The 22149-nt window shown below is 35.1% G+C and overlaps 1 protein-coding gene across 37 annotated transcripts in view; it reads right to left on the reverse strand.

Moving 5' to 3' along the window:
• Positions 1-22149, reverse strand: part of IRAG1 (inositol 1,4,5-triphosphate receptor associated 1) — a 102496-nt gene that overhangs the window by 21516 nt on the left and 58831 nt on the right. For 13 of the 37 annotated variants that reach the window (XM_038180126.2, XM_072039378.1, XM_072039381.1 and 10 more), the window contains 10 exons: positions 19076-19167; positions 15326-15378; positions 14440-14630; positions 8516-8616; positions 6055-6125; positions 4999-5172; positions 3930-4007; positions 3506-3555; positions 3045-3086; positions 845-1429 (listed from right to left, as the gene is read on the reverse strand). In XM_038180126.2, the coding sequence (XP_038036054.2) occupies positions 845-1429; positions 3045-3086; positions 3506-3555; positions 3930-4007; positions 4999-5172; positions 6055-6125; positions 8516-8616; positions 14440-14508 (1170 nt within the window). In that variant the 5' untranslated portion in view covers positions 14509-14630; positions 15326-15378; positions 19076-19167. Of the gene's footprint in view, positions 1-844; positions 1430-3044; positions 3087-3505; positions 3556-3929; positions 4008-4998; positions 5173-6054; positions 6126-8515; positions 8617-14439; positions 14631-15325; positions 15379-17065; positions 17370-18614; positions 18679-18911; positions 18968-19075; positions 19168-22149 lie in introns of those variants that run through there. The other 24 variants (XM_038180129.2, XM_021269097.4, XM_021269094.4 and 21 more) reach the window with 18 other exon arrangements.

The following is a 22149-nucleotide window of genomic DNA, read 5'->3' on the forward strand; positions in this document are numbered from 1 at the left end:
AATACCGAGAGGTATTGTCCACAAAACACAAAACAACTCAGCTGAACAAAACAAAAATGATTTTTAAATCCAAAGAAAACTTACAAATAGTAAAAGACACAAGGTCTTGTAAGCCCTTACAAGAAAGTATAACAACCATCTCAACTTCAAATTAAAGCTTTCTGTTTATACATAGGTCTCAACCCTTTCACACAGAAATCAGCCAGTTAGTATTTTGTCTCTCTGGTTCTGAGGAAAATTCCGAAGGAACAGAAAAGCGTTGTACAGGGAAGTAAAGGAAGTGAAAGAGCATAAGTGACCCCTTTAAAGAGAATATTGTTACATCCTCAGGAAGGAAAGATTCTTCAGATTAAAAAAACTCTTTAGAAACCAAAATAGATCATTTTACTGCAAAGTATGTTTTACAAATGACGTGGCTGTTAATCAACTGCTTCCTGTTTATAGTTCACATAAACTGTGCAAAAATGAATTATCATGTTTTATACTCACCTTTCTCTCACAATGAAAGCAATTAGTGTTTCCTTGACACCAGTACTACAATTTGTCTTTCCTGAAGACAAAACCCCCTATGTGCAAGAGCACATGCACAAGGAGACAACAGTGCAGTTGAAGCCTATTTGACAAGAACTAGGAAATAGTAATTCCATGGTGTTTAGTTACAGGTTTCGATTTACTAAAGTTGGAAAGGAAAACTGATACAATACTGTATTTATTTTGCTGAAATTGTTTGCCATTATATTAGAATACATTTTTTGAAATGGTAAAAATAATGCTAGCAAGTTGAAAGTTTAGTAAGATGCAAAAGTAACTTTAAAACAGGATACAACTGATAACTAGGACTCACCTCTCTGAGCTTTGTCAATTTCTGCATTCGAACAGGCTGAACTTGGATTTGGAGGTCTTTGAATGCTTTAAATTGATTGTTGGATTTATTACCACCAAAGCTTTTCTCTTCCTCAGATGGTAGTTTTAAAGGTGTTTTATCTTTTTGTCCAGGCTCCAAGCTATCCCATGATACAGCTCGTAGTAGAGGAGGACGCAGCCCACATAGTTTAAATTCTGGTTTACAAGAAACTTTATGGTCCCTCATTTCTGGAACAGGAATTTTTAGTTTGGGGTCTGTATTTCCCATTCCTGGTAAATAGGTTCTTAAAGGAGCATCATTTTCTTTTGCTTTCTTGAGGAATGATTTTGCAAGTTCTTTTTCACAAACATTCACACAAGTGTTAAGAGACATTCTGCCACCATCACTGCCTGAAGGGGAGCATTTGGACAAAGTATCTATATGCTTACACGGATCAAAGTTTTCTTTTTGTTCTGACAGGTTTTCTTTGGAGTTTTCAAAACCAGCAGAGCGTGGAACCAGCCTTCCCTGAGAAATCTTCCTTTGATCATTTGGCCTTCGATCCGTTAATCCTTTAGCAGCATTCTGAAAGTAGAGAGACACATATAAAACAGAGAAACAAGAGTGGATTTCTCTCTTCCCCTGCTCTGATGATGGATTTTCCCCGTATAGAGTCATTTTCATTGATGTTTGCCTTTAAACATGTGCTTTTGACAATGGAAATAATTTTTGAAAGGCACTTGAAAGAACACTAAATTGGAATTCTCTGAACATTTGAGATAACATTCTCCCATTCCAGAAGTACTCATAGTGCTAGGATTCTCATCATCATAATGTAAGGTTTGCCCAAGTATACACCTTGAGCCCTATACCTTACAGCACTGTTAATTTCCAGTTTTTTTGATTTGACTTTTTTTTTCTTGTTAGTTCCTCACCTCCCAAGGAAAAAAATATGGTTTTGTACACAAAGTTAAAACATACTAATTTTGCTCTGTGTTTGTCATGTTTCCACGTTCATTTCTAGTTCCCTTTGTGCTGGGGTTTTTAGTTTAATATAATTTAGTACTACTAAAAAGTCCCATTAATATGTACTTCATTACTCTGACCACCAATCCATACTTTCTTCTGTTATATTGTTCCCTGGGATTAATAATTTGCACTGTTCTATTGAGTGCACAGGACTTCATTATCACGCAGCTTTAACAGGCTCTAAATTACAGCTTTCAGGGGTGGGGAAGGGAGGTAGAGACATGTTACTCATTCTGCCCTCACTGTGATACAGCAAGATGCAGAGACAACTGAGGCAGATGTATAGAATAAATGCATGCAAGCTATTCAAAATCTTTCTCTGTGTGCATTACCATAGGTTATAATTGTTTGCAATCTCCAGAAGAGAATTGGCAAAACAATGTGTGCCTGTTTCTTGGTTACTCTGGTACAGAATCTAAACTTTTGTCTAAGGACACTTTTATCAGCATGTTAAGGCAGCAAACAAATGTAACTCGAGGGCTCTGCTCTAATTATATTGTTACTCCTCCCCTTTGTAGTTACTGCTCCAAAGTTGTGCTGAAATGTGTGTGTATATATATATATGTGTGTGTGTGTGTGTATAAGTGAATTAGGCAATGCGTTGTGTGTGTGTGTGTGTGTGTGTGTGTGTGTGTGTGTGTACAGTAAAAGCATTGCCTAATTCACTTAAGAGAAAATCTCTTTAAAGGGACATCAGACCATCTGATGTTACCTCAACCAAGTTAGGAAGCATTCACCTAAGATGCTCCCCCAATAGACATGTAGATTTGTACCATCCTATCAGTGGTATGGAATATTAAGTACAGTAACCTCTTCTGCTAAATTAAATGGGTCTGGAAGAAGACATCTGCCTAAAACACCAGTGTACATTGAAATGGCCACAGTAGGTTTTTTTACTTGAATTCTGAAGGTACTTATTATATTGATTTTGATGAAGATAAAGCAGGAATGAGAATGTATTCATAGCAGGACACAGGATAGCTGTAGCCCATTTTTCACCACTATATTGGCAGGTGCTTTGAAATTTCCCAACTCAGTATTGTTTTTTTCTTAGTTCAGTATTGCTTTTCTGTTCACTTAGTAAAGTTTTTAGCCTTTTTAGCTGCACAAGTCAGTCATGTGTGCTTAGAAAAAACAACAGATTTTGTACAACACCATATCAAACACTTACCTCTGCAGTTTGCCTCTCATCTTCTTTCACAGTTCTGTTATTCTATCAAAAAAGGGAAGAAAGAAGTGTATGTCTTACAAGATTTTCTTTGACATCTATGCTGCATTATATACAAATATTAATAGATGAACTGTAAATATTTTTTTACATCGTTATATTTATTTATGAAGTATTTTTAGGGATTGTTTTTTGCCATAGATTAAGATTATATATATGTTTTCATTTTCTATACTTCACAGTTCTCTGTGATCCTTCAGCAGTCATTACGTCATGGGTTTTGGTCTTCTGAATTAACATTTATTGGTTTCTCAATTTGCAGGAAAAAATGCTAGTAATTGTATTTTAGTATTGAAAATAGTAGTGAAAATTTCCAATTTTCCTCAGGGATGAACAGAACAGTGTAATATGATATAGTACTTTAATAATCAGGTTACTGTGCAGAATATTCAGCTCTTTCTTACCAGCCCTGGTGATACTGACTCGACGCTAGTGGTTTTGCATGCATCAGATCCTAGGAAGACATGTGTGATTAAGGTGTATCCTGATGGTTTTGCTCAAAAGTTTTAATACCACAACATTAGCAAACACATACACACACACTTACATCTAAGATGAAAACTTAAATGCATAAAATATTATTTAAAAGGGTGCTAAGCAGCACCACAGGAGCAAAATATAACAAAAACACAAAGTAAATATTTACTTATACATCATCATATATCAAGATTTACTTGTATATTATAGGTATTAAAGAGCTTTTTCAAATTCAGGAGATGCTTGAATGCATATATTCTGACTTCTTCTCCAGAGATACTAAGAAAATTAGTTTTATTTTATTTTTTATTTTTAATAACTTAAGATTTGGACCTGCATAGATCATTTTACCTGATGGCACAGGAAGAGTGAGAGAGTTGCTCCGAGATGCTACTGGTGAAACTTTCGGACTAAGTGTAGGGGAAACTGCTTCATTAAAACAAGATACACAAATAAAAAAGTAATTTTATTCTCTAGCCTTGTGGTTTCTGATTTTTTTTTTAATTCATGCAAAAATTAAAACATTAATCTCATAGTTATCAAACAGTCATGTTTGTCCCAAGTATGACAAGTAACTTTAATTGCCAAATTGTTTTTGCCAATTATGAACTTAGAGTAGGTTTTATCTCATATACCTAGCACAAACTAATAAATTTTGTTGATACCCAGAATTATCATTCCCCTCAGTTTTATGAGATTGTAAGCATTGCAGAGGAGTGGGCACAAGAGAAGAACTCAAGGAATTTAGAAAAATTTAATTTAAAAAGATTTAAGTTTTCTTTTCCCTACAGAAGGTGTCAAGCTGATTTTAAGACAGAATTCTGTTTTGAAATGGTATTTCAAAGGTAAATGAAAGTCCTATTTCACAATAAAAATGGCATTTTTGTCCTAGCTTTCAAATACTTCCTATGAGGGAAAAATAATTTCAAGTGACATTCTAGAACAAAACATTTTATTCTATAATTTTTAAAGGAAGGTCTGGTCCAGTTAGCCTAGTTTACAACTATATTTAGAATAAATAAAAGTCTGTGTAATTATGTCTGGGTGGTATGTTTTTCCACAATATGAGTATCTTGTCATTAAGGTTTCATTTTATGTACAATAGTGTCTCTAGGCAGTAAATCTTGACAAGAAAATTTGTGACTTTTTTTAAGATTCCAATTGAAATAGCTCCTGCTTTCCTATTAGTGTCTGCAGTGTATCATTCAGACACCTACAAAAATTGTCTACTGTTACATCTGAATATAGATTGGTCATTTCTGCTTCATACTGAATTGTGAAGAGAGACAGAGGGACTCTAACCTTCAAATTAACAAAGTGTATGCCTAAAGAAGCAATGTATACATTACAGTAGATATTTATTTATGCATTTGCAGATCGAAGTACAATGTGAAATCTTATCTTCAGAATCTGCACGTACCTGTGGGTGATTCAGGCAGACTACTTCTTGATTTTCTGCCTCTGCGCATTAGAAACCTCTCGCTCACTTTCTTTGCTTCTTCTAGTAATTCAAGGTTCTTCTTTTTGTCTTCCTCTGATATTTTGACATCTGGCAGCTGATCATTTACCAAATCAATCACGTGACCACTGTTGTCTGGGTTTAAAACATCAGAATTAGAGCTGTATTTCATGTATCCAGATAGGTTGCTGCACTTCAGAGCAACCAGCACAAAACAACTGTAAGTTGAACTTTGAGCTTGCATTAATTAAAAATTTCTGACTGCTCATTTTATAATGCTGTTATATTCACAATTTTAGAGCAAGTCATCAAAACCACAGATTACCCACTGAGATTAAGTCAAAGATGCTCATAAACTCACGATCACTATCTAAAATGTTATCAGTATTCCCTGTGCATGCACTCCCTATGTATGCATTACAGATGTGCAAGTACATGAAAGAAAGCTTTAGTCAAGACAATCAGACCGTATGTAGGACATTCAGGTGCTTGAGTGAGTCCAGAGAAGGGCAACAAAGCTGATGAGGGGTCTGGAGAACAAGACTTACAAGGAGCGGCTGAGGGAGCTGGGCTTGTTCAGCCTGGAGAAGAGGAGGCTCAGGGGCAACCTTATCACTCTCTACAGATACCTTAAAGGAGGTTGTAGCAAGGTGGGGGTTGGTCTGTTCTCCCACATGCCTGGTGACAGGACGAGGGGGAATGGGCTAAAATTGTGCCGGGGAGGTTTAGGCTGGATGTTAGGAAGAACTTCTTTACAGAAAGGGTTGTGAGGCATTGTAACAGGCTGCCCAAGGAAGTAGTTGAGTCATCATCCCTGGAGGTCTTTAAAAGACGTTTAGATGTAGAGCTTAGTGATATGGTTTAGTGGAGGACTGGTTAGCGTTAGGTCAGAGGTTGGACTGGGTGATCTTGGAGGTCTCTTCCAACCTAGATGGTTCTGTGATTCTGTTTACATCTTCATTGCTTGTCAAATTTTCAGAGAAGACATCCTAGCTTGAATGAATAATCACTTCTTACCAACAGAAGTCAATGAACTTGTTGAATTCCTAGTGGCACGGTTAGAATGTCTTCTATGAGGACTACGAGGTCTAGAGAGAAAAATAAATGAAAAAAAAATATGGGAGGATGCCATAGGAAGAAAAAAAAAAAAAAAGAAAGAAAGGAAGACTACAGAACGAAGGAATATTACAGAAATATCCTGACATTTACTGATGACCTAAGATACTGTGAATTTTCAATTTCTCAAACTAAAGCAAATAGTTATTTCTATCATGACATGAAACTCATCTAAATAGGTATGTTACAAAAAGTAATTTTTAGTCTTTGTAAGTTGATAGTGTTTCCCTAAACTAAACTTTATGATTAAGATAATTTCTTAGGCTGCCACACTGACATAGCAGGTAAATATCTTAAACGACATCAGAAAATTAATTGCTGATCCAGCAGGTAATGCTGCTTTTGTAGGGCTGCATTATAATTCTACCTCTTAAACAATCTTGATGTTCAGAGAGGTACATTTTATGGATGCAAGCAAATTATAGTACCAATTTTGATTGATACTTTATGATTATTTTTTCCCATAATTCAAGTCTAATATCAGATCAGTAAATTCAATTTCCAGGTCAAGAAGTGTGTTTTATCAGAAGATTAAAATAACCCTAATTCATCTGAAAATTGAAGTTTTCAGCTTCAAACAGAATTATTATTTCAATTCAGCAACTTTCATATATGCTTAACCTCAAAGTGCTATTCTTGCCTGGCCTACGTGAATGGCCCCAAACATCTGCTTCAAAACTCACTGTGTTTAGGTGTTATACTTTTTTCTTCCAACTGTTTATCATAGAAAAAATATCTACTTTAATTTTCTTCTGATATTTTATCTCACTAGATCAGGAAAGCAGTCCCATCTGTTTCCATGATCTTTCACTGAAACAGCAAGGAGGACTGAACAGATATAAGACAGGAATGGAAAGAAGAGAGATGAAAAAGGAACCTAAACCTGTTGCGTCTGGTTTTTTTTTTTTTCAGAGAAAGAAAAAAAGTGAGAAAAGAACTTTAAAGATGCTGACTAGTGTTAGAATATGTTCTAATATGTTGTACTGTGTGGAAAACAAAACAAACAAAACAAATCCTAAGTTATCTAGCAACAACAAGCTACCTACAATTTTTGTAAGGTACACCATACGCAATAACAGTAACTTCACCAGCATCAGCTTAAATTGTTATTAATATCTGCTTTAATTCAATATAAAGATAACATGCACAAGACTGGAAGGTATACTCTCAAAGACATACTTAATATAGTAGAATTAAGAAGAATTTTCAACAGTTGATAAGACTATAAGATGCTAAACATAGAATTTAAATTAAATACCTGCCAAAATTATTGTTAAAACCTGCAAATTGTTTTTATTATCACAAACCTCCTTGGAAATTCTGAACTTACAATTAAGCCTTACAAATTGTCATACGTTGGAAGTGCATTTTTTTTGGCCAAAACCACACATTCCATCATTAAAAACATCGGGTAATTTAAAGATGGTGCAGATTGCTTGTAAGAACAATCAAACAACAGTTTGTTCCTACATTTTCCTTTCAGTAGAGAAAACAATTCCAACAGATTGCAAATATTGCTACAATGTGTATTTTTCAGCATGACGCTATGAATACTGCCAAAAGACGGTCATATAGCTAGCTATATATAAGATATGCCCAATTGCAAGAGTCAACACTGAGGGCTGAACATACTATGAAAATTTTCACTATTTCATAACTTTGTATCAGTCTACAAAGCTCTTCTTGCTTCAACAGAAATATTTACATAATTCAAGGCAGCACTACTGGTATTATGTAATTAATAGACCAGAATCAGGGATTTAACTACTAAATTGAAAATCTTCCAATGGGGGGAGGGTGGGGTATTTGCCCACCACCATGGCAATTGCCTACAGATGGTGTCCAAGTAAATGTTTAAAATCTGGACATCAGAAAAGTATCACACACTGGCTACTGTGTTCTATGCATGGAACATGAGAAACGTCACTGCCAGTCATCCTTGTAGGGCACAAACACCATTCTATGCCTACACAAGGACCAAATAATTTTTTCCTCACCAGGCCATATTTTATTTACTAACAGAAAGACACATTTCGAAAGTTGCAACTGTTAGTCAAAAACATACAAAATTTAAATTCACATTTCTGTTTAAGTTTCAAATTATGCTATTCTGAAAGATTAGAAAGTTCATGTAAATTTTAAAGGACACCAGTTTAGGTTGGCAGGATTAGTGACACATGGAACTCTACTCTTGCAGTATCAATTGTACTCCCATCACCCTGCTTACCCACACCTCAAAGTAATCAAAATAGAAATACAATACAATCTAATTACAAAGACACATCGATAATATTTTAATATTACACAGATCCTGGAATTACTGTACAATTTATACATAGATCAGAAATGTATTATGTAGTACCTGTTAACCAGATTTTTATCAATTTCTACATCAGGCATAACTGCATTCTCTGGAAGAACAATTGAAGGTGTAGTGCGCATTGTTCCTTCAACAGTAGCGTCCTGAATGTTTTGTGAGAAATAAAAGTGTAGTTAAACAGAAAGTCAAAACACTGAACATTGATGTGAAAAATAAAAATGCATTTGTCAATTTAGCTTAAAGAGAAAATGACTGAACTAAGTGAGAATTGGATTTTATTTGATAAAACATATGTGAATTAGAGGCCTTTAGTTAAACTGCTGAAAAGAAGTGGTGGAGACCTGGATAGTTATCTTTACGAAGGTTTAATGCACACAACCTTAACTTAATACGAATGCAAATTCTGGGAAAACCTTATAATGATAGACAAACTGATTTTTTTACACAACAAATCCATTCTTTTACTGAATGGGTCTAATACCTAAAGAACTTAAGAGCTGAATGCAAGAGTGAAAAACAGCAATGTATAACTGTGCTAATGTAGGTACACAAGCTTTGAAATACTAGTTGTGTACCATGAAAACTTGAATAAGTATCATATTAAGTTTGCACATGTTATCCAGAAAAAAAATAATAATTATATGGTCATCTCGTCAGTTTTCTACTTGTTTATCCCTTCCATTAATTGGAAAAAATATTTTAAGAATACATAATTGCAATATTTAAATAAGAACAATACAATTTAAGTGACAAAAGAAACTGACAACAAGTATCAATGTACATTTGTCTTCTTAAAAAATATGATAACTTGCCCTTGTACTTAACTCCACACTTTCCACCACAACGATGCCAGTGAGCTTAAGAGAAGGAATCTGTTTTCTGTGAGATATCCCAAATGGAGATGTGGAGATGGATCAGGTTGGAATAATGAACTGTGGATTTCTTCCACCATGTACTACATTCAGATTCTTTCACAAACACACACAAATCAAATGAAATCAACCCCTGTGTTGTTAGAAGGTTTTCTTGTACAAAACCAACCCTGTTTCTTCAGTCGGTCAACAAATCAAAAAAAGGGATTAATGCAAAATTATTCTGGGGAGGAATGGTGTGGGGCATAGGCAGGGAGGGAGTGTAGACACCTTTTAGAAGGTAGCAATTTTTAATTTCAAGTAAAATCCTGTATAGAACATACCATAGCAGTGCAAGTAATTATAGTTGGAATGAAAGCTTCCCCAAAATGGCAGGGAACTGCCATCAATCAGATTGTAAGATCCAAAAAAAAAATAAAAATAAAAATAAAAATCTACATTCTCAAAATGTAACTGGCTTCCTTATTTAGTCATTTGAGTCTAAATTTTTCTTGAAACTACAACCCAAAGCTCCCTAAGATTATTTATTTATTTAGTTAGTTTTACTTCCATTGGTATTGGATTAGATGAAGTTTGTGTCCCTGTCCTTGATGTTGGGCATAGGCGGGGGTGGCCGGAAGCAGAACTAGATTATCTTCAAGGTTCCTTGCAAACCAAACCGTTTTGTGATTCTATGACATTTCTGAATTTGCTAAAAGAGCATGTTTACTACCCATGGCACAAAGCCACTTACATTCTGCTGTTTTTTTTGCTTTTACTTTTTTGCTTTTACTGAAATACTCTCAGTTGTGCTTATTCCTTTTAAGAATGCTTACCTACTACAGGCTGACACAAATGCAATAAAATTCAGAACAAGTTTGGTTACTTTAATAATATTCATTAAGATTGACTTGATAAGCTAAACTATTACACGATGCATTCTTTAAATGCATAAATTAGTGTTTTTATAACAGCTTTTTATTGTCTAAGGTTTAGAGCAGAGAAATTTCAATTCTTCAAAATGAAGGCCATCAATTTATAGTTTTGTTACAGTCATCTAATGTCAGGTGAAGAAATTAGTGTAGTCATAATGTTTATTACAATAAACAAGTGGCCAAGAGTAATAAATTGAAGTGAAATTATATGCATACAGAAAATATTAGTAGTCATGTAGCTGTTGGGTATCAGATACAATAGAACACCTTTCAACAAGTGAAACTTTTTACTCTCCTTGAATTAATATATTCTGATTAATTCAAAGAACTCTAGAAGAATTTTGAAAATAGTATAATAATGCAGCATATAGCACAACTTTTCTTCTGAAATGCAAATAATATAAGTTTTGAATTGTACATCTAATTTAGAGTTCTTGGTTTGGTTGCAAATTCAATCTTATTTATTTTTTAAAACTAAAGTAAATAAATAAATACATTCCACACAGCTACACGGTTCTATAGTCATAAGCCTCATGTGACTTTTCTGGACAAGTTCACATTTTTAATCATAGGAGAGTGGAAGAGGTAACATGCCAAGAAAATAGGAACATTTAAATTTAAGAAAAATATTCCTGTAACATTGTGAATGTAAAAATGGAAAAGCACCATCTATTATGCGATACAAACACAAGTAATATTGTATTATAACAACTTAAAACCAATTTTAGTAGAATTCTTGAAAATGCTATTAAGTATCAATGTATTTTGTCTATGACAATTTGTTATTTATTTTGTATTTTGTCAATGACAAAAATGCAGGTGATCGCCACGCTGAGTACACAAGCACATTGTTTATATTAATCTCCTCACTGATGAAGAGTACAAGTTTTTCATGACATAAGAACATCAGCCTTAAAATCACTCAATTCCATTTTAAGACTCTAAAAACAGGTCATTTAAAAAAAAAAAAAAAAAAAAAAAAGGAAAAGACCATAGTCAAGGCTAGTTAAGGTCAGATAGAAAACACTAATCACAGTCAGCAACTATAGCAGTTCAACTTTTACATAGATGGAAACTCACACTTCCTATTGTACAAATCTTTTTTTATATGGAGTGGCAATAAGAGCTAGAACATGAAGCTCTTCTCAAGGCCAGCTGACTTCAAAGAAACGAAGAAAAAACATACCCTAAGGCGCATTCAGACTGATATATGCAGATCTTGGAACAGGAGCTCTAACTGGAAACTTATACTTTTGCACATTGTGCATCTGCACAAGGATGAGACAGAAGTTTTCCATTACCTTCCTATTGCCTGTCCATAAATGCCCTCTCCATGTTAGCTTCCAGACAAAACTGTTCTTCAGCCATCTGCAATAGCTGCCTCACCTCCTAGTACCAGTGACTGCTTGCTATCAGTCTCTATTCCCTTTTTGTCCCAAGCCTTTCTCCCATACAAACGGAGGGTAAAATTGACTCCACCTCTGTTTCACATAAGAATCCATTCACACACTCTACAAGGATGATCTTGTGCTTTCTAGTCCTGTTGGAGGGGTTTTGTGCAGGGCTGGGAAGATAACAAATGCAATTTTGTCCGTATTAGAAGATGGTGTAGAAGAGGCTCAAGGATGCTCAGGGCAGATAGGATCTGCAGAGATTCTGGCTGTTAAGCTCTACCAAGCCCTTGCTAAGCATACAGAAAACATGCTTAAACAGTTTTATAATCCAGCCAAATTTGGATGGATTTGAACAGTAATGGAAAAAATGCACTTCTGCTACAAGGGCTACCATGCCAGAACAGTCAGATGATAAAGCTTTCCTGTATACCACCTGAGTTCTTTAAAGCACTGAAAAACAAATCCTCTGCCACATGGCCTCATCCTCAGAAAATAATGAAAGGACTTGACTGAATGGCAGAATAAATTTGGTCCGGAACAGACAACTCACATGAAATGCCTCTGACAAATAACACGTCTCAGAGCAGTTTTTTTGAGTAAAATGTGGTTTTAAATCACCTTGATTTTATATGTTTAAGTGAAGTGCTGCATTGAGAGCTTTGTAAGGAAGGTAATAAAATTCTGTAGTTGAAATATTTAGTTGAAAGAGATGCAAAAAAAAAAAAAAAAAAAAAAAGACAAAATTAGCATGGGACATCTTCAGAACAAGTAACATGCAGTGATTTGATGAAAGTGGAACATAAATTTAAACTGGAAGAAGAAAAGAATAAATGCAGACTCTTGACTGATGGAATAATGAGTGTACCAAAAATATTATGAGCATTAGACATGTTTTTCCTCAGCAGTCGGAATAGACAGAAAAATACCGGTCAGGATACAACAAAAAGAGAAAGCTGGAAAAAGGCAAAACTTCTCACTTGAAAAGAGATAAAGAAGGCATCTCACAACCAATCCTAGAAGTGTAGGACAAACAGTAGGATACTATAAATACTATAAATCTTTTAACCTAACTTTTAAGACTCTAATTTTCGTTGCTAAAAGCCTAAAATCAGTTATTAAGGATATCAGCAAAAACATATTAATTTAATGTGAAACAAATCTAATTAAGTTAAAATGCAGAAGTGGCTAAAAAAAGACACCTGAGGTTTTTTTTTCATTATTATTTATTTATGCTGGGATAAACTATTTTTAATGGAACCCTTTTAAAATGTTCAGTACTTCCAGTATGTTTAACTGGACAGCACACAGAGTTCAACTAAATGCTCTTAATTCAAATGACATTCCAAACAAGGGGTTTAAGTGCTTTGAATTAGGCTAACTGGTCTCACACTGGTGTTAAAGGGAACTTCACAACTACTTCCCTCAGCAACCCAGATGTTTAATTGGTCACAGTGGTCAACAGAGGCTGCTGTAAGAAAAACTGAAATGGAAAACAAGATCTGCTTTCTCAAAATGAATTTCAGAAATACAGCCCTGCTCTTCCACCAAATAAAAAGATACTCGAAATAGACAAGAAACTATGCACAATGTATGGTTTGTTTTCATTTTTTTCAGAAGTGTTCTTTGCTGAAACAAAATGAGGAAGAGTCATTGATGTCTGCTAGCTTCCCCCCCCCAAGCCCCCAAGCCCCCCAGCCCTCCACTAGTGGGTGCATTTTATCTAGCAAGTCTTTGGTACTCTCAAATACTCTTAACGTGGGAGAGTTAAAAACAAAGCAAAAAAAAATAAATTAAAATTAAAATCAAATAAACAAACCAACTTTTTGACTTTTTAGTTTCTTCTCAGCTAAAAGTCTGATAAAGTTGCATGCATCTATGGTGTTTATCTCAAGCCAGGAAACTAACACTCAACACGATGGCAATTTGGATGGAATGCATGACAAATTAATGTAGAGTTCACTGCTGACAATATTTTCCAATGATGCTGAAGTAGCGGATGTTTTCACCTAAAGTGTAGAATACTGTGTCCTCAAATCCAGTAAGTGATACATTTTTAATTGAGGATGTGCCAGACTGTAAATCCTCTCCTCCTTTATAACAGTTTGCATCAAACAGGATGATCTGGGTAACCTGTGAGTTGGTAATTCTTTACTTCAGCTAAGCTAACAATTTATTAGAAACAACAACAGATAAAATGTTAGAACATAAAACTACTTTTTATCAGTGATATAAACTATTTAAAAGGCAAAACCATCATCACTTAATGATTTTTAAATTTATCTGCAAAAACATGTTAAAACTTATATTTATAATAAATTGGGTTAGCGAAGTGATGAATGTCTCTAGGGAGGACCCATGTGCACTTGGTATAGTCTCAGTATATGTTCATCTACTACTCTGGAAAATATAGCACTGAGTACAGACCAAAAATCAGATTTCCTTCTTTCACACACACGCAAATTGGATATCATCTCAGACATCTGTAAAAGCAACACTACATGTTTCAAGTCTACTGCGAAGTAGGAATCTAAGTTCTTTTCTCAAAGATTATAGTTTTCTGGAATAACATCAATACAATTTCCATTCCTTTATCTATAAAATACTTACAAAATTTTGAGAGAGCAACTGAAAGATCATTCATAGCTTCATCAGTTAATCAAAACCCACCGATATACAGCAAGGCACTAGATGTTATTTTACAAAATCCTAAATGTATACAAACTAACAGTTTCAGCCTCAGGATTCCAAATCAAGTATCAGAAAAATATATTTGTAAGAGTTCTTACCTTGGCAGGTGGAGAACTGTTGTGTTGTGCCACCTTTGGTTGATCCTTGTCCTCAGGTAGGGTTGGCATGGTGGATGGTGCGAAGTATGTTGAACCGCAACGTGGACTAACACAACCACACACTGCAGAGAGTAAGACTGTTTCAAGTTAGCCTGAAGGCATAAGCACTGAGAGGCCTTGTGATCCACTGGCTGTGTTAGATGCCAAAAATACAAGTCAAATCAATTTAAAAATATATGCTCTAATACACAGATCGCTTTACGATAACAAACAGTATCAAGGTTTAAAAGTAAAAGCATTGTCTTGAGTTTTATTAACTAAAGTTTTCAAGGTCAAGTATAATTTAGTAAATGCATGCTTATTGCTATTCCTACCCCTCCCCTCCATTTCACAGATTATTAGTATTTTTCTACTGTGACTGTGTTGGCTGTGATTAAACTACCCTCTCTAAAGATCCTCCAAGGACGCAGCACCCTGGATATCTCTAATATGCTTTTTAGTAACCAACAAAGTTCTAGTGCTACAGAGTATGATCTCAGATCTCAAAGAAAGGAAAAGCTCTAGGAGTAAAACTGGCAACCCAGATGGTGGCACTCTTTATCTGAGCATGTTAACTTTTCAACACTTTAAAAAGAGATTCTTGGTGTACATCTGCGTAAGCACTGTGCAGTACGCTTTTGAAGCAAAATACCAGTAATGCCTGAACAGGGAAAAAAAATCACTGTCTACTACCTGATAAAATTATTGTTGTTAGTATCAACTTTAGCTACTGCCTTCACAAGGATATTGTAAGCATTAAAGCATGCAAAATAGTCTGAAGTAGAGAAATCAGCGGTGTTAAATCCTTTTAGCTGCAGCATATTACAAGACTTACTCTGACACCTACCGTCAGTTAAGGAACAGTCCTCATAAATAAATCATTCGATTCCTTGGTGGCGCCTACAGGTGAGAGAGGGGCGGTTATCAGAGACAGTCGGGTATATAGTAACCGACTGCACTGTCAACTATATTCCTTTAACAGTTAATTTGCAGCTGTGTATAGAATTTCATCATTACCCTTTTATTCTATTAGAGATTAAGATGGATGAAGCAAAAGAGTGGTGATGGTAAGATGATTTAAAGTTCAAGGAATTTGACAACCTAAAATTATTTTTCTACAGTTTTCCTATCCATTTCAGGGAAGGGCAGGGAACATTTTTAGAATAAAACAATAAGTTCTTTAATATTAAATTAAAATTTAAAATATATATATAGTTGTCAAAACACTATATATTTATACATATAAACAAACACACAGTGCATATATATTTTTATTTTAAATCAGCAGAAGACAGTCACAGGAAATACCGAAGAAGCCTCACTAGTGACAAGTTCCTCATCTCAGCTTTCACAGAACTTGTTAAACCTACATAATGTGTGAAAACTTTAGACTACAGAAGTAGCTAAGACCAATGGATTTATGAGATTTATTTCACATTCTATTGGAAAGTCCATTTTCTCTTTTTGCTAGAAGAATCAGATACAAGTCCACTTCATCTGAAATTTCATGTAGAACTAATACACTGAAAAAAACATCTGTACATGAGCATTAATGTGCTTTTGAAAAAAATACCATTATTCCATCAAAGTCCTTTGGTAAAGGCTGGAAAAGATGCAACACAAATTATGTCGTTATGAAGACCAATGCAGAGATGACTGTTTTCTTTTTTTCCCCCCACTGTCTCCAAACAGTATATTTATTTCCTGGAGTGAGATATGCTAATCACTGTAAGAGCAAATTTCAAGCTTTTGTAGAACCTGTTACAGGTTAATTTTTAGTTCTACTGCAATAAGTGAAAGCTCAATTTGTATCACAATTTTACCCACCTCTAACTCCAAATAAAAGCAACCAAACAAAAGTTTTCCATGAATAAAAAATATTTTTCCTTAATAAACATGTTAAAATCCTTAAAGTCTGTAATATCATGGAAAACAGACATTTGAGATGACATTTAATAAACCCACAGAGATCAAGCAGATAGCAGTTGTGTTAAACCTCTATTTCAGCAGTTAAGTATTTTTGTACCAAACAGTAGTCACCAACTATTAAAAACACACTAAACACATTAAAAAGGACTTCAATGGAATAATGGTATTTTTTTTCAAAAGCACAGTAAAGATCAGACAGAGGCACAGAAATGAAAAAATGACATGGACTTGCTGTTCATCTCTGATGCTGTCATCCTAACCAACTTTTTGTATTTGCAAGAACTCATTCTAAGAAAAGAAAAAAAAAAAAAAAAGGAGATTAATTTGGCTATTTATCCAAGCTCTGTTAGCATTTTCATTATGAATTTATAATGGTTCTGATAGGCTCAATTCAACAGAATGCTGGGCCTGAATAATCAGGAATGTTTTAAGCCATGGCCAAAAGTGTATTTCCAGAGTCCTGTGCAGAGCTATAAAAGTTTACGCATCAAACTGATTTTTTGTCTTAGATGAGTTCCTAGTACACTTCAACAAAAATAAAAGTAACACAAGTCATAACGATACAAGAAAGAGCTATTAAGCACATGAAGTTTCAGTTCATTTTTCAGTTTTAAAAGGCAGAGAAAAATTTAAAAGATAAAGAAGTCAACAGGCTTACCTAAAAATAGAAAGAGAAAAATCTCAAGCTGTGTTGTTTTAGAGATGCAGCATAGAAAGTACAGCCAAGTGAGAATGAAGGGTAGAAAGATGAATTCACACCACATTAACAACTCCCAGATTTGGAGTCAACTGAGTTCAGCCACTTTCTGACACAATTAGAACCTTACTCGGACTTCCTTAAAAAGCTATCTTAAAGAAAAGAAGTTCCAAGTCTTTGTGGGGCTGATAAGTGGGAATATTTGTTCTTCTGAACTTTTTTTTTTTTTCTCTAATACCTCTCCAGAAAGCTGTAGTTCTGAGAACTGTAAAAACAAAAAGGTTGCATATGTTTATTCATATTCTGAAATTTCTTCAAACAAACAGAGCATCTGCACACCTTGATGATCTGCTTGGGTGCGGAAATAAGGGCTACTACTTTTGCTGTTTCAACAAAATATGTAAACATATAGTTTAATTCATAGACTATATCAATCAGAATTTCTGAATGATGATTTTTAAGCTGTGCAGTGTTCTGAAAACCAGTAGACCAAATCCCTTAAAGACTTTGTGCTTGCTAACCAGAAAACATCACATCTTATAAATGCAAATGCATAGAACCAGTGGAGCAAACTTCTTGCTTCACGCTGTGCAAGGAGTTCTCCCATTTTATGTCTTAACTACTGATTTCTGATACTAGTAGGAAATGGGAAGGTTTAGATATGATGGAACCATAAAATACTAGTGAAGCAATGTTCTTCTTCCATCTTTTTGTTGAAGTGACCTTATGCCTATTTGATCAGGTAATGAAAATTAGCCCCAGTATGTGTCAGGGAGAATGAAAACATATAGAAAAAGAGGGCTTAATCAGAACACTGCCAAGAAGTAGAGGAGCCTATCTGCATCTCACAGATGTAGAAAAAAAAAAAAAAAAAGAAATGTCTTTGAAGAATTTATTAGAGATACATTTTTCCCTTTTTCATTAGAACATTAGAAAGGAGTACAGCCTTGGAAGCTGTAGAAATTCAGCATCTCTACCTACAAAAACATCTTAACAACTTATTGAAGCCATTGAAGCCTAACCCAAAGCACAGAGAGTGTAACGATCCTGGTACTAAGCCTGGTTCATCTGGCCAGCTGAACAGCTTTTGGAGTCATGCTGCCATCAACTTCACCATCTTTATCTCCTACAAGCATAAATATATTTCAGCCAAAGAAGAAAGTGATCTGTTAACAATACATGCAATACGGTGAAATGCTAACTAAAACACACAGAATAATTATTCCTTATGATATTGAAAGGATAGATACCAAAATATAACTGCACCTTAAAAATGGTCAAGGTGCACAAGAACATGTTGGTACCCAAGTCACTAACACTACTGCAAGATTCATCTTTTGCTAGGCATTGAACAAGCTCTGTCTGAACTAGCTCTGTCCTATCCAAGACTGTCATGAGATTATTGCAGTATTTTTATCAGAGTAAATGATTCCAAGAACAACTCTTGAAATTGCAAGACCTTCAAAATTACCTTTCCAAAATTGAATACTTGTAGAGATTATTAACTCACATGTCACAAGAAGAAGAGACATGGGTGAAGTTCTAGAACATTAGTCTGCACAAGCCTCCTGCACCTATAAAATGAGTTAAAAAAGAACAAAATACCTATGCTGTTCACCAGATTCTACTTATTCCCACATTAAGATGAAACAACTTAAAGGAAGAAAGGGAAAAAAAAGAGAGAGGACGGGGTGCTTCTTAACATTTGTCTGTTACTGTAAACTTACTGCTTAAAATAGTTAGGAAAAAAATGATCCTGAGCTCAAATTTGTAGTCAGATATAGATCAGTGAATGCAGAGAACTTACTTTTACCATTGTGTAGGCTTAGAGTACAATCTCCAGGAAATGGTGATCTGGGAGCTCTATTCCATAAAAGGGAAAAGTATTTAGAGGCCCTTGGCTTTCAGTGTGTTCTCTCTACAGCTCATTTTACCACAGCAGAGAAAGCTAAGTATGATCAGCTAACTTACCCTCTGAGTCACAGCTGAGCACCGTGTTAGCAAAGGCTTAAAGGTACTTTACTCCATCTCCACTGATAGCTTGGCAGATGACCTCAAATGCTCTGTCACATCACAAGGATATAGAAGAGGAAAAAAAAAAAAAAAAAAAAAAAGCAGAAATTAACAGTTAGAAAGCACTTTTATTAATATTTATTGAGCTTATGATGCCTCCAGTCAAGTGAAGCAACTGTTATTTCCCAACAATGGGAGTTACATATTCATGAACGCAGATGAACCGGACAACTGTGAGCTGCTTTTTGTAACTTTTCTCTTTGTTGTATTGCAAAGTGGTTGTAAAATGTTACCATATTAGAAAGGTATATTTTTGCATTCTTTTTATACAGCTGTAAAAGCATACAGAATTAATAGAGCATTTTGAATCATGTTTTGCCCCTATATTCAAAGTGTGATGAAACCAGAGTATTTTTCTTATGTTTGTATTACAGGGGAACCTTCTCAAGCACAAAGCATTGTTACAGCATTTAGGATACACAGTTTGTTGGCATACATAAGCAGTTTCAGTATTTGAAACCCAAGAAAAAACAACGTAACAACTGTTTCAGAACGTCTTAAGAGAAAACCTTTAAGATTTTGCACTGGCACTTCAAAGTTTTTGTATAATATGAACATCCACTGGAAAAGAAAAAAGAACAGCTAAAGTTGACTCATTTACATTTTTATGTGACAACACATACTACATGGAAATTAGAAGATACTTTCCTTATTATCCTCAACATATAAAAAAATGGCTTTCTACTGCATCTATTTATTATGTTAAGAAGTTCGTATCTCATAAATTTAATACCTAGTTTGCAATATATTAAGATGGCATTTTAGTCATTGTTTACTAAAACACAAGGTCACAGCCCCAGGACTAATATAAGGTATCTCTGTAATGATGGTAGTGATTTGAGTTCCTCCTACAATAATATCCATACAGTTATACAAGGTACAACCTGGAAGATAAATAAAATAGGGTTTACAGCTATACAGAATGATACTTTTGCAAGCAAAGTGTATGCAACTACTACATGAATTCAAGGCATCTACTTTCATTTTGAGAAGTACCGAGAAGAATCCTCCAATAACTTAATGCAACTTAATTATTCTAGACAATTATAATGCTTCCAGATTGCAACCTAAGAGGAAGGGGATAAACATGAATAATTTTGTCACAACAGTAAACCTTACAAAATTCAACAAGGCCGAGTGCAAGGTCCTGCACATGGGTTGGGGCAATCCCAAGCACACATACAGGCTGGGCAGAGAATGGAGTGAGAGTGGCCCTGAGGAGGAGGGCTTAAAGGTGTTGGTTGATGACAATCTCAGGATGAACCAGCAATGTGCACTTGCAGCCCAGAAAGCCATCCATTCCCTGGCATGCATAAAAAGAATTATCTGCAGGTCAAGAGAGGTGATTCTCCCCCTCTACTCTGCTCTTGTGAGACCCCACCTGGAGTGCTGCATTCAGCTCTGGGGCCCCCAGCTTAAGAAGAACATGGAGCTGTTATAGTAGATCCAGAGGAAGGCTACAAAAACAGAGAGAGCTGGAGCACCTCTCTTATAAAGACAAGCTAAGAGTGAGCTAGAGTTGTTCACCCTAGAGAAGAGATGGCTCCAAGGAGACCTTACAGAAGTCTTTCAGTACCTAATGGGGACCTGCATGAAAGATGGAGAGGGACTCTTCATCAGGTAGTGTACTGACAGGACAAGGAGTAATGACTTTAAACTAAAAGATGGTAGATTTAGATCAGATATAAGGAAGAAATTCTTTACTCAGAGGATGGTGAAGCAGTGGAACAGGTTGCCTAGAGAGAAGCTGTGGATGCCCCATCCATGGAAGTGTTCAAGGCCAGGTTGAATGGGGCCCTGGGGCCCTGGTCTGGTGGGAGTTCCAACCTGCCCATGGCATATGGTTGGAACTAGGTGATCTTCTAGATCCCTTCCAACTCAAGCCATTCTATGATTCTGTGATAATATAACCAAGAAAGAAACTAATAGAAGTGTAAGAAAAATACAGCAAGCACGCATTTGGTTGTGCATGCAAGATTTTACATCAGCATAACAAGAAACTCAGCAACTAACTCCAACAGATTAACATACTATGTTTTCTGGGAGTTATGTACTTAATTCCAGTAGGATCCATTTTGGTCTCAGTTTTAGGCTTTTCCATGGTACTTTAAAAGAAAAAATCAAGTAGACATTAGGATTTCACACACAGATAATTATTTTTAACATAATTAAACACAAAGTTAAGACTTATTAAAAGATTGCAACTGTATCTGAAAACTGCATTTTTTTTGGCTGTGAAATATTATCTGTCAGCTTTGTTTTTAGCAACAATTACATTATTGTTCTTTTGTTAGCAGTCAATGCTTAGGTTTATTTCTCTTGCAAGTACTTTTCTTCAGAAAATGGAAGATATGAAAATGAATATCAAGGCACGTGGTTCAGTCTTTCAAATACGGGTGAAAGCTACCTTTATTTCACTGACCTTACTAAAGGTTTACACTCAAATCCTTATTTAGGAAAAAGATGTCCAACGATGAACCAGATAGCGATTTATGATTTTTATCATGGTAGATCATTTACCTCACAGAAATCTGTCTTTCAAAATCATTTAACAGCCCTTTGCTACGTATGAATAACAGTGCACATGTATGTCCAGTGCCATCTTAGGTCTTGAAATAGTCAGAACTGCCAAACAGATGATATCATCCTGAAACTTTCAGATAGGCCTCCTGCATTTTAAATTTCAACTGATCACTCCCATCAGTATTTGGTTTTTATCATTGCAACAATTCTTTCCCTTGTTTTATGAAAATGGAAAAAAATAATTATAAAAAACCACAACCACCCCACCCCCCAACACACACACACACACACTGTAATTTAGAAATACATGTTTCCACGCATTCTGTTAACTTACAAACATATATATATATATTTTTTTTACCTCATCCTACTTCTTAGTGACCTCTTTTCTTCTCTTCAATCATCAGTGGGCTTTCAGCTAGACTGACAAGACAACAAACAACAGAGTC

Source organism: Anas platyrhynchos, chromosome 5 (assembly GCF_047663525.1).
Source record: "Anas platyrhynchos isolate ZD024472 breed Pekin duck chromosome 5, IASCAAS_PekinDuck_T2T, whole genome shotgun sequence".
In the NCBI taxonomy this organism is placed as follows: domain Eukaryota; kingdom Metazoa; phylum Chordata; class Aves; order Anseriformes; family Anatidae; genus Anas; species Anas platyrhynchos.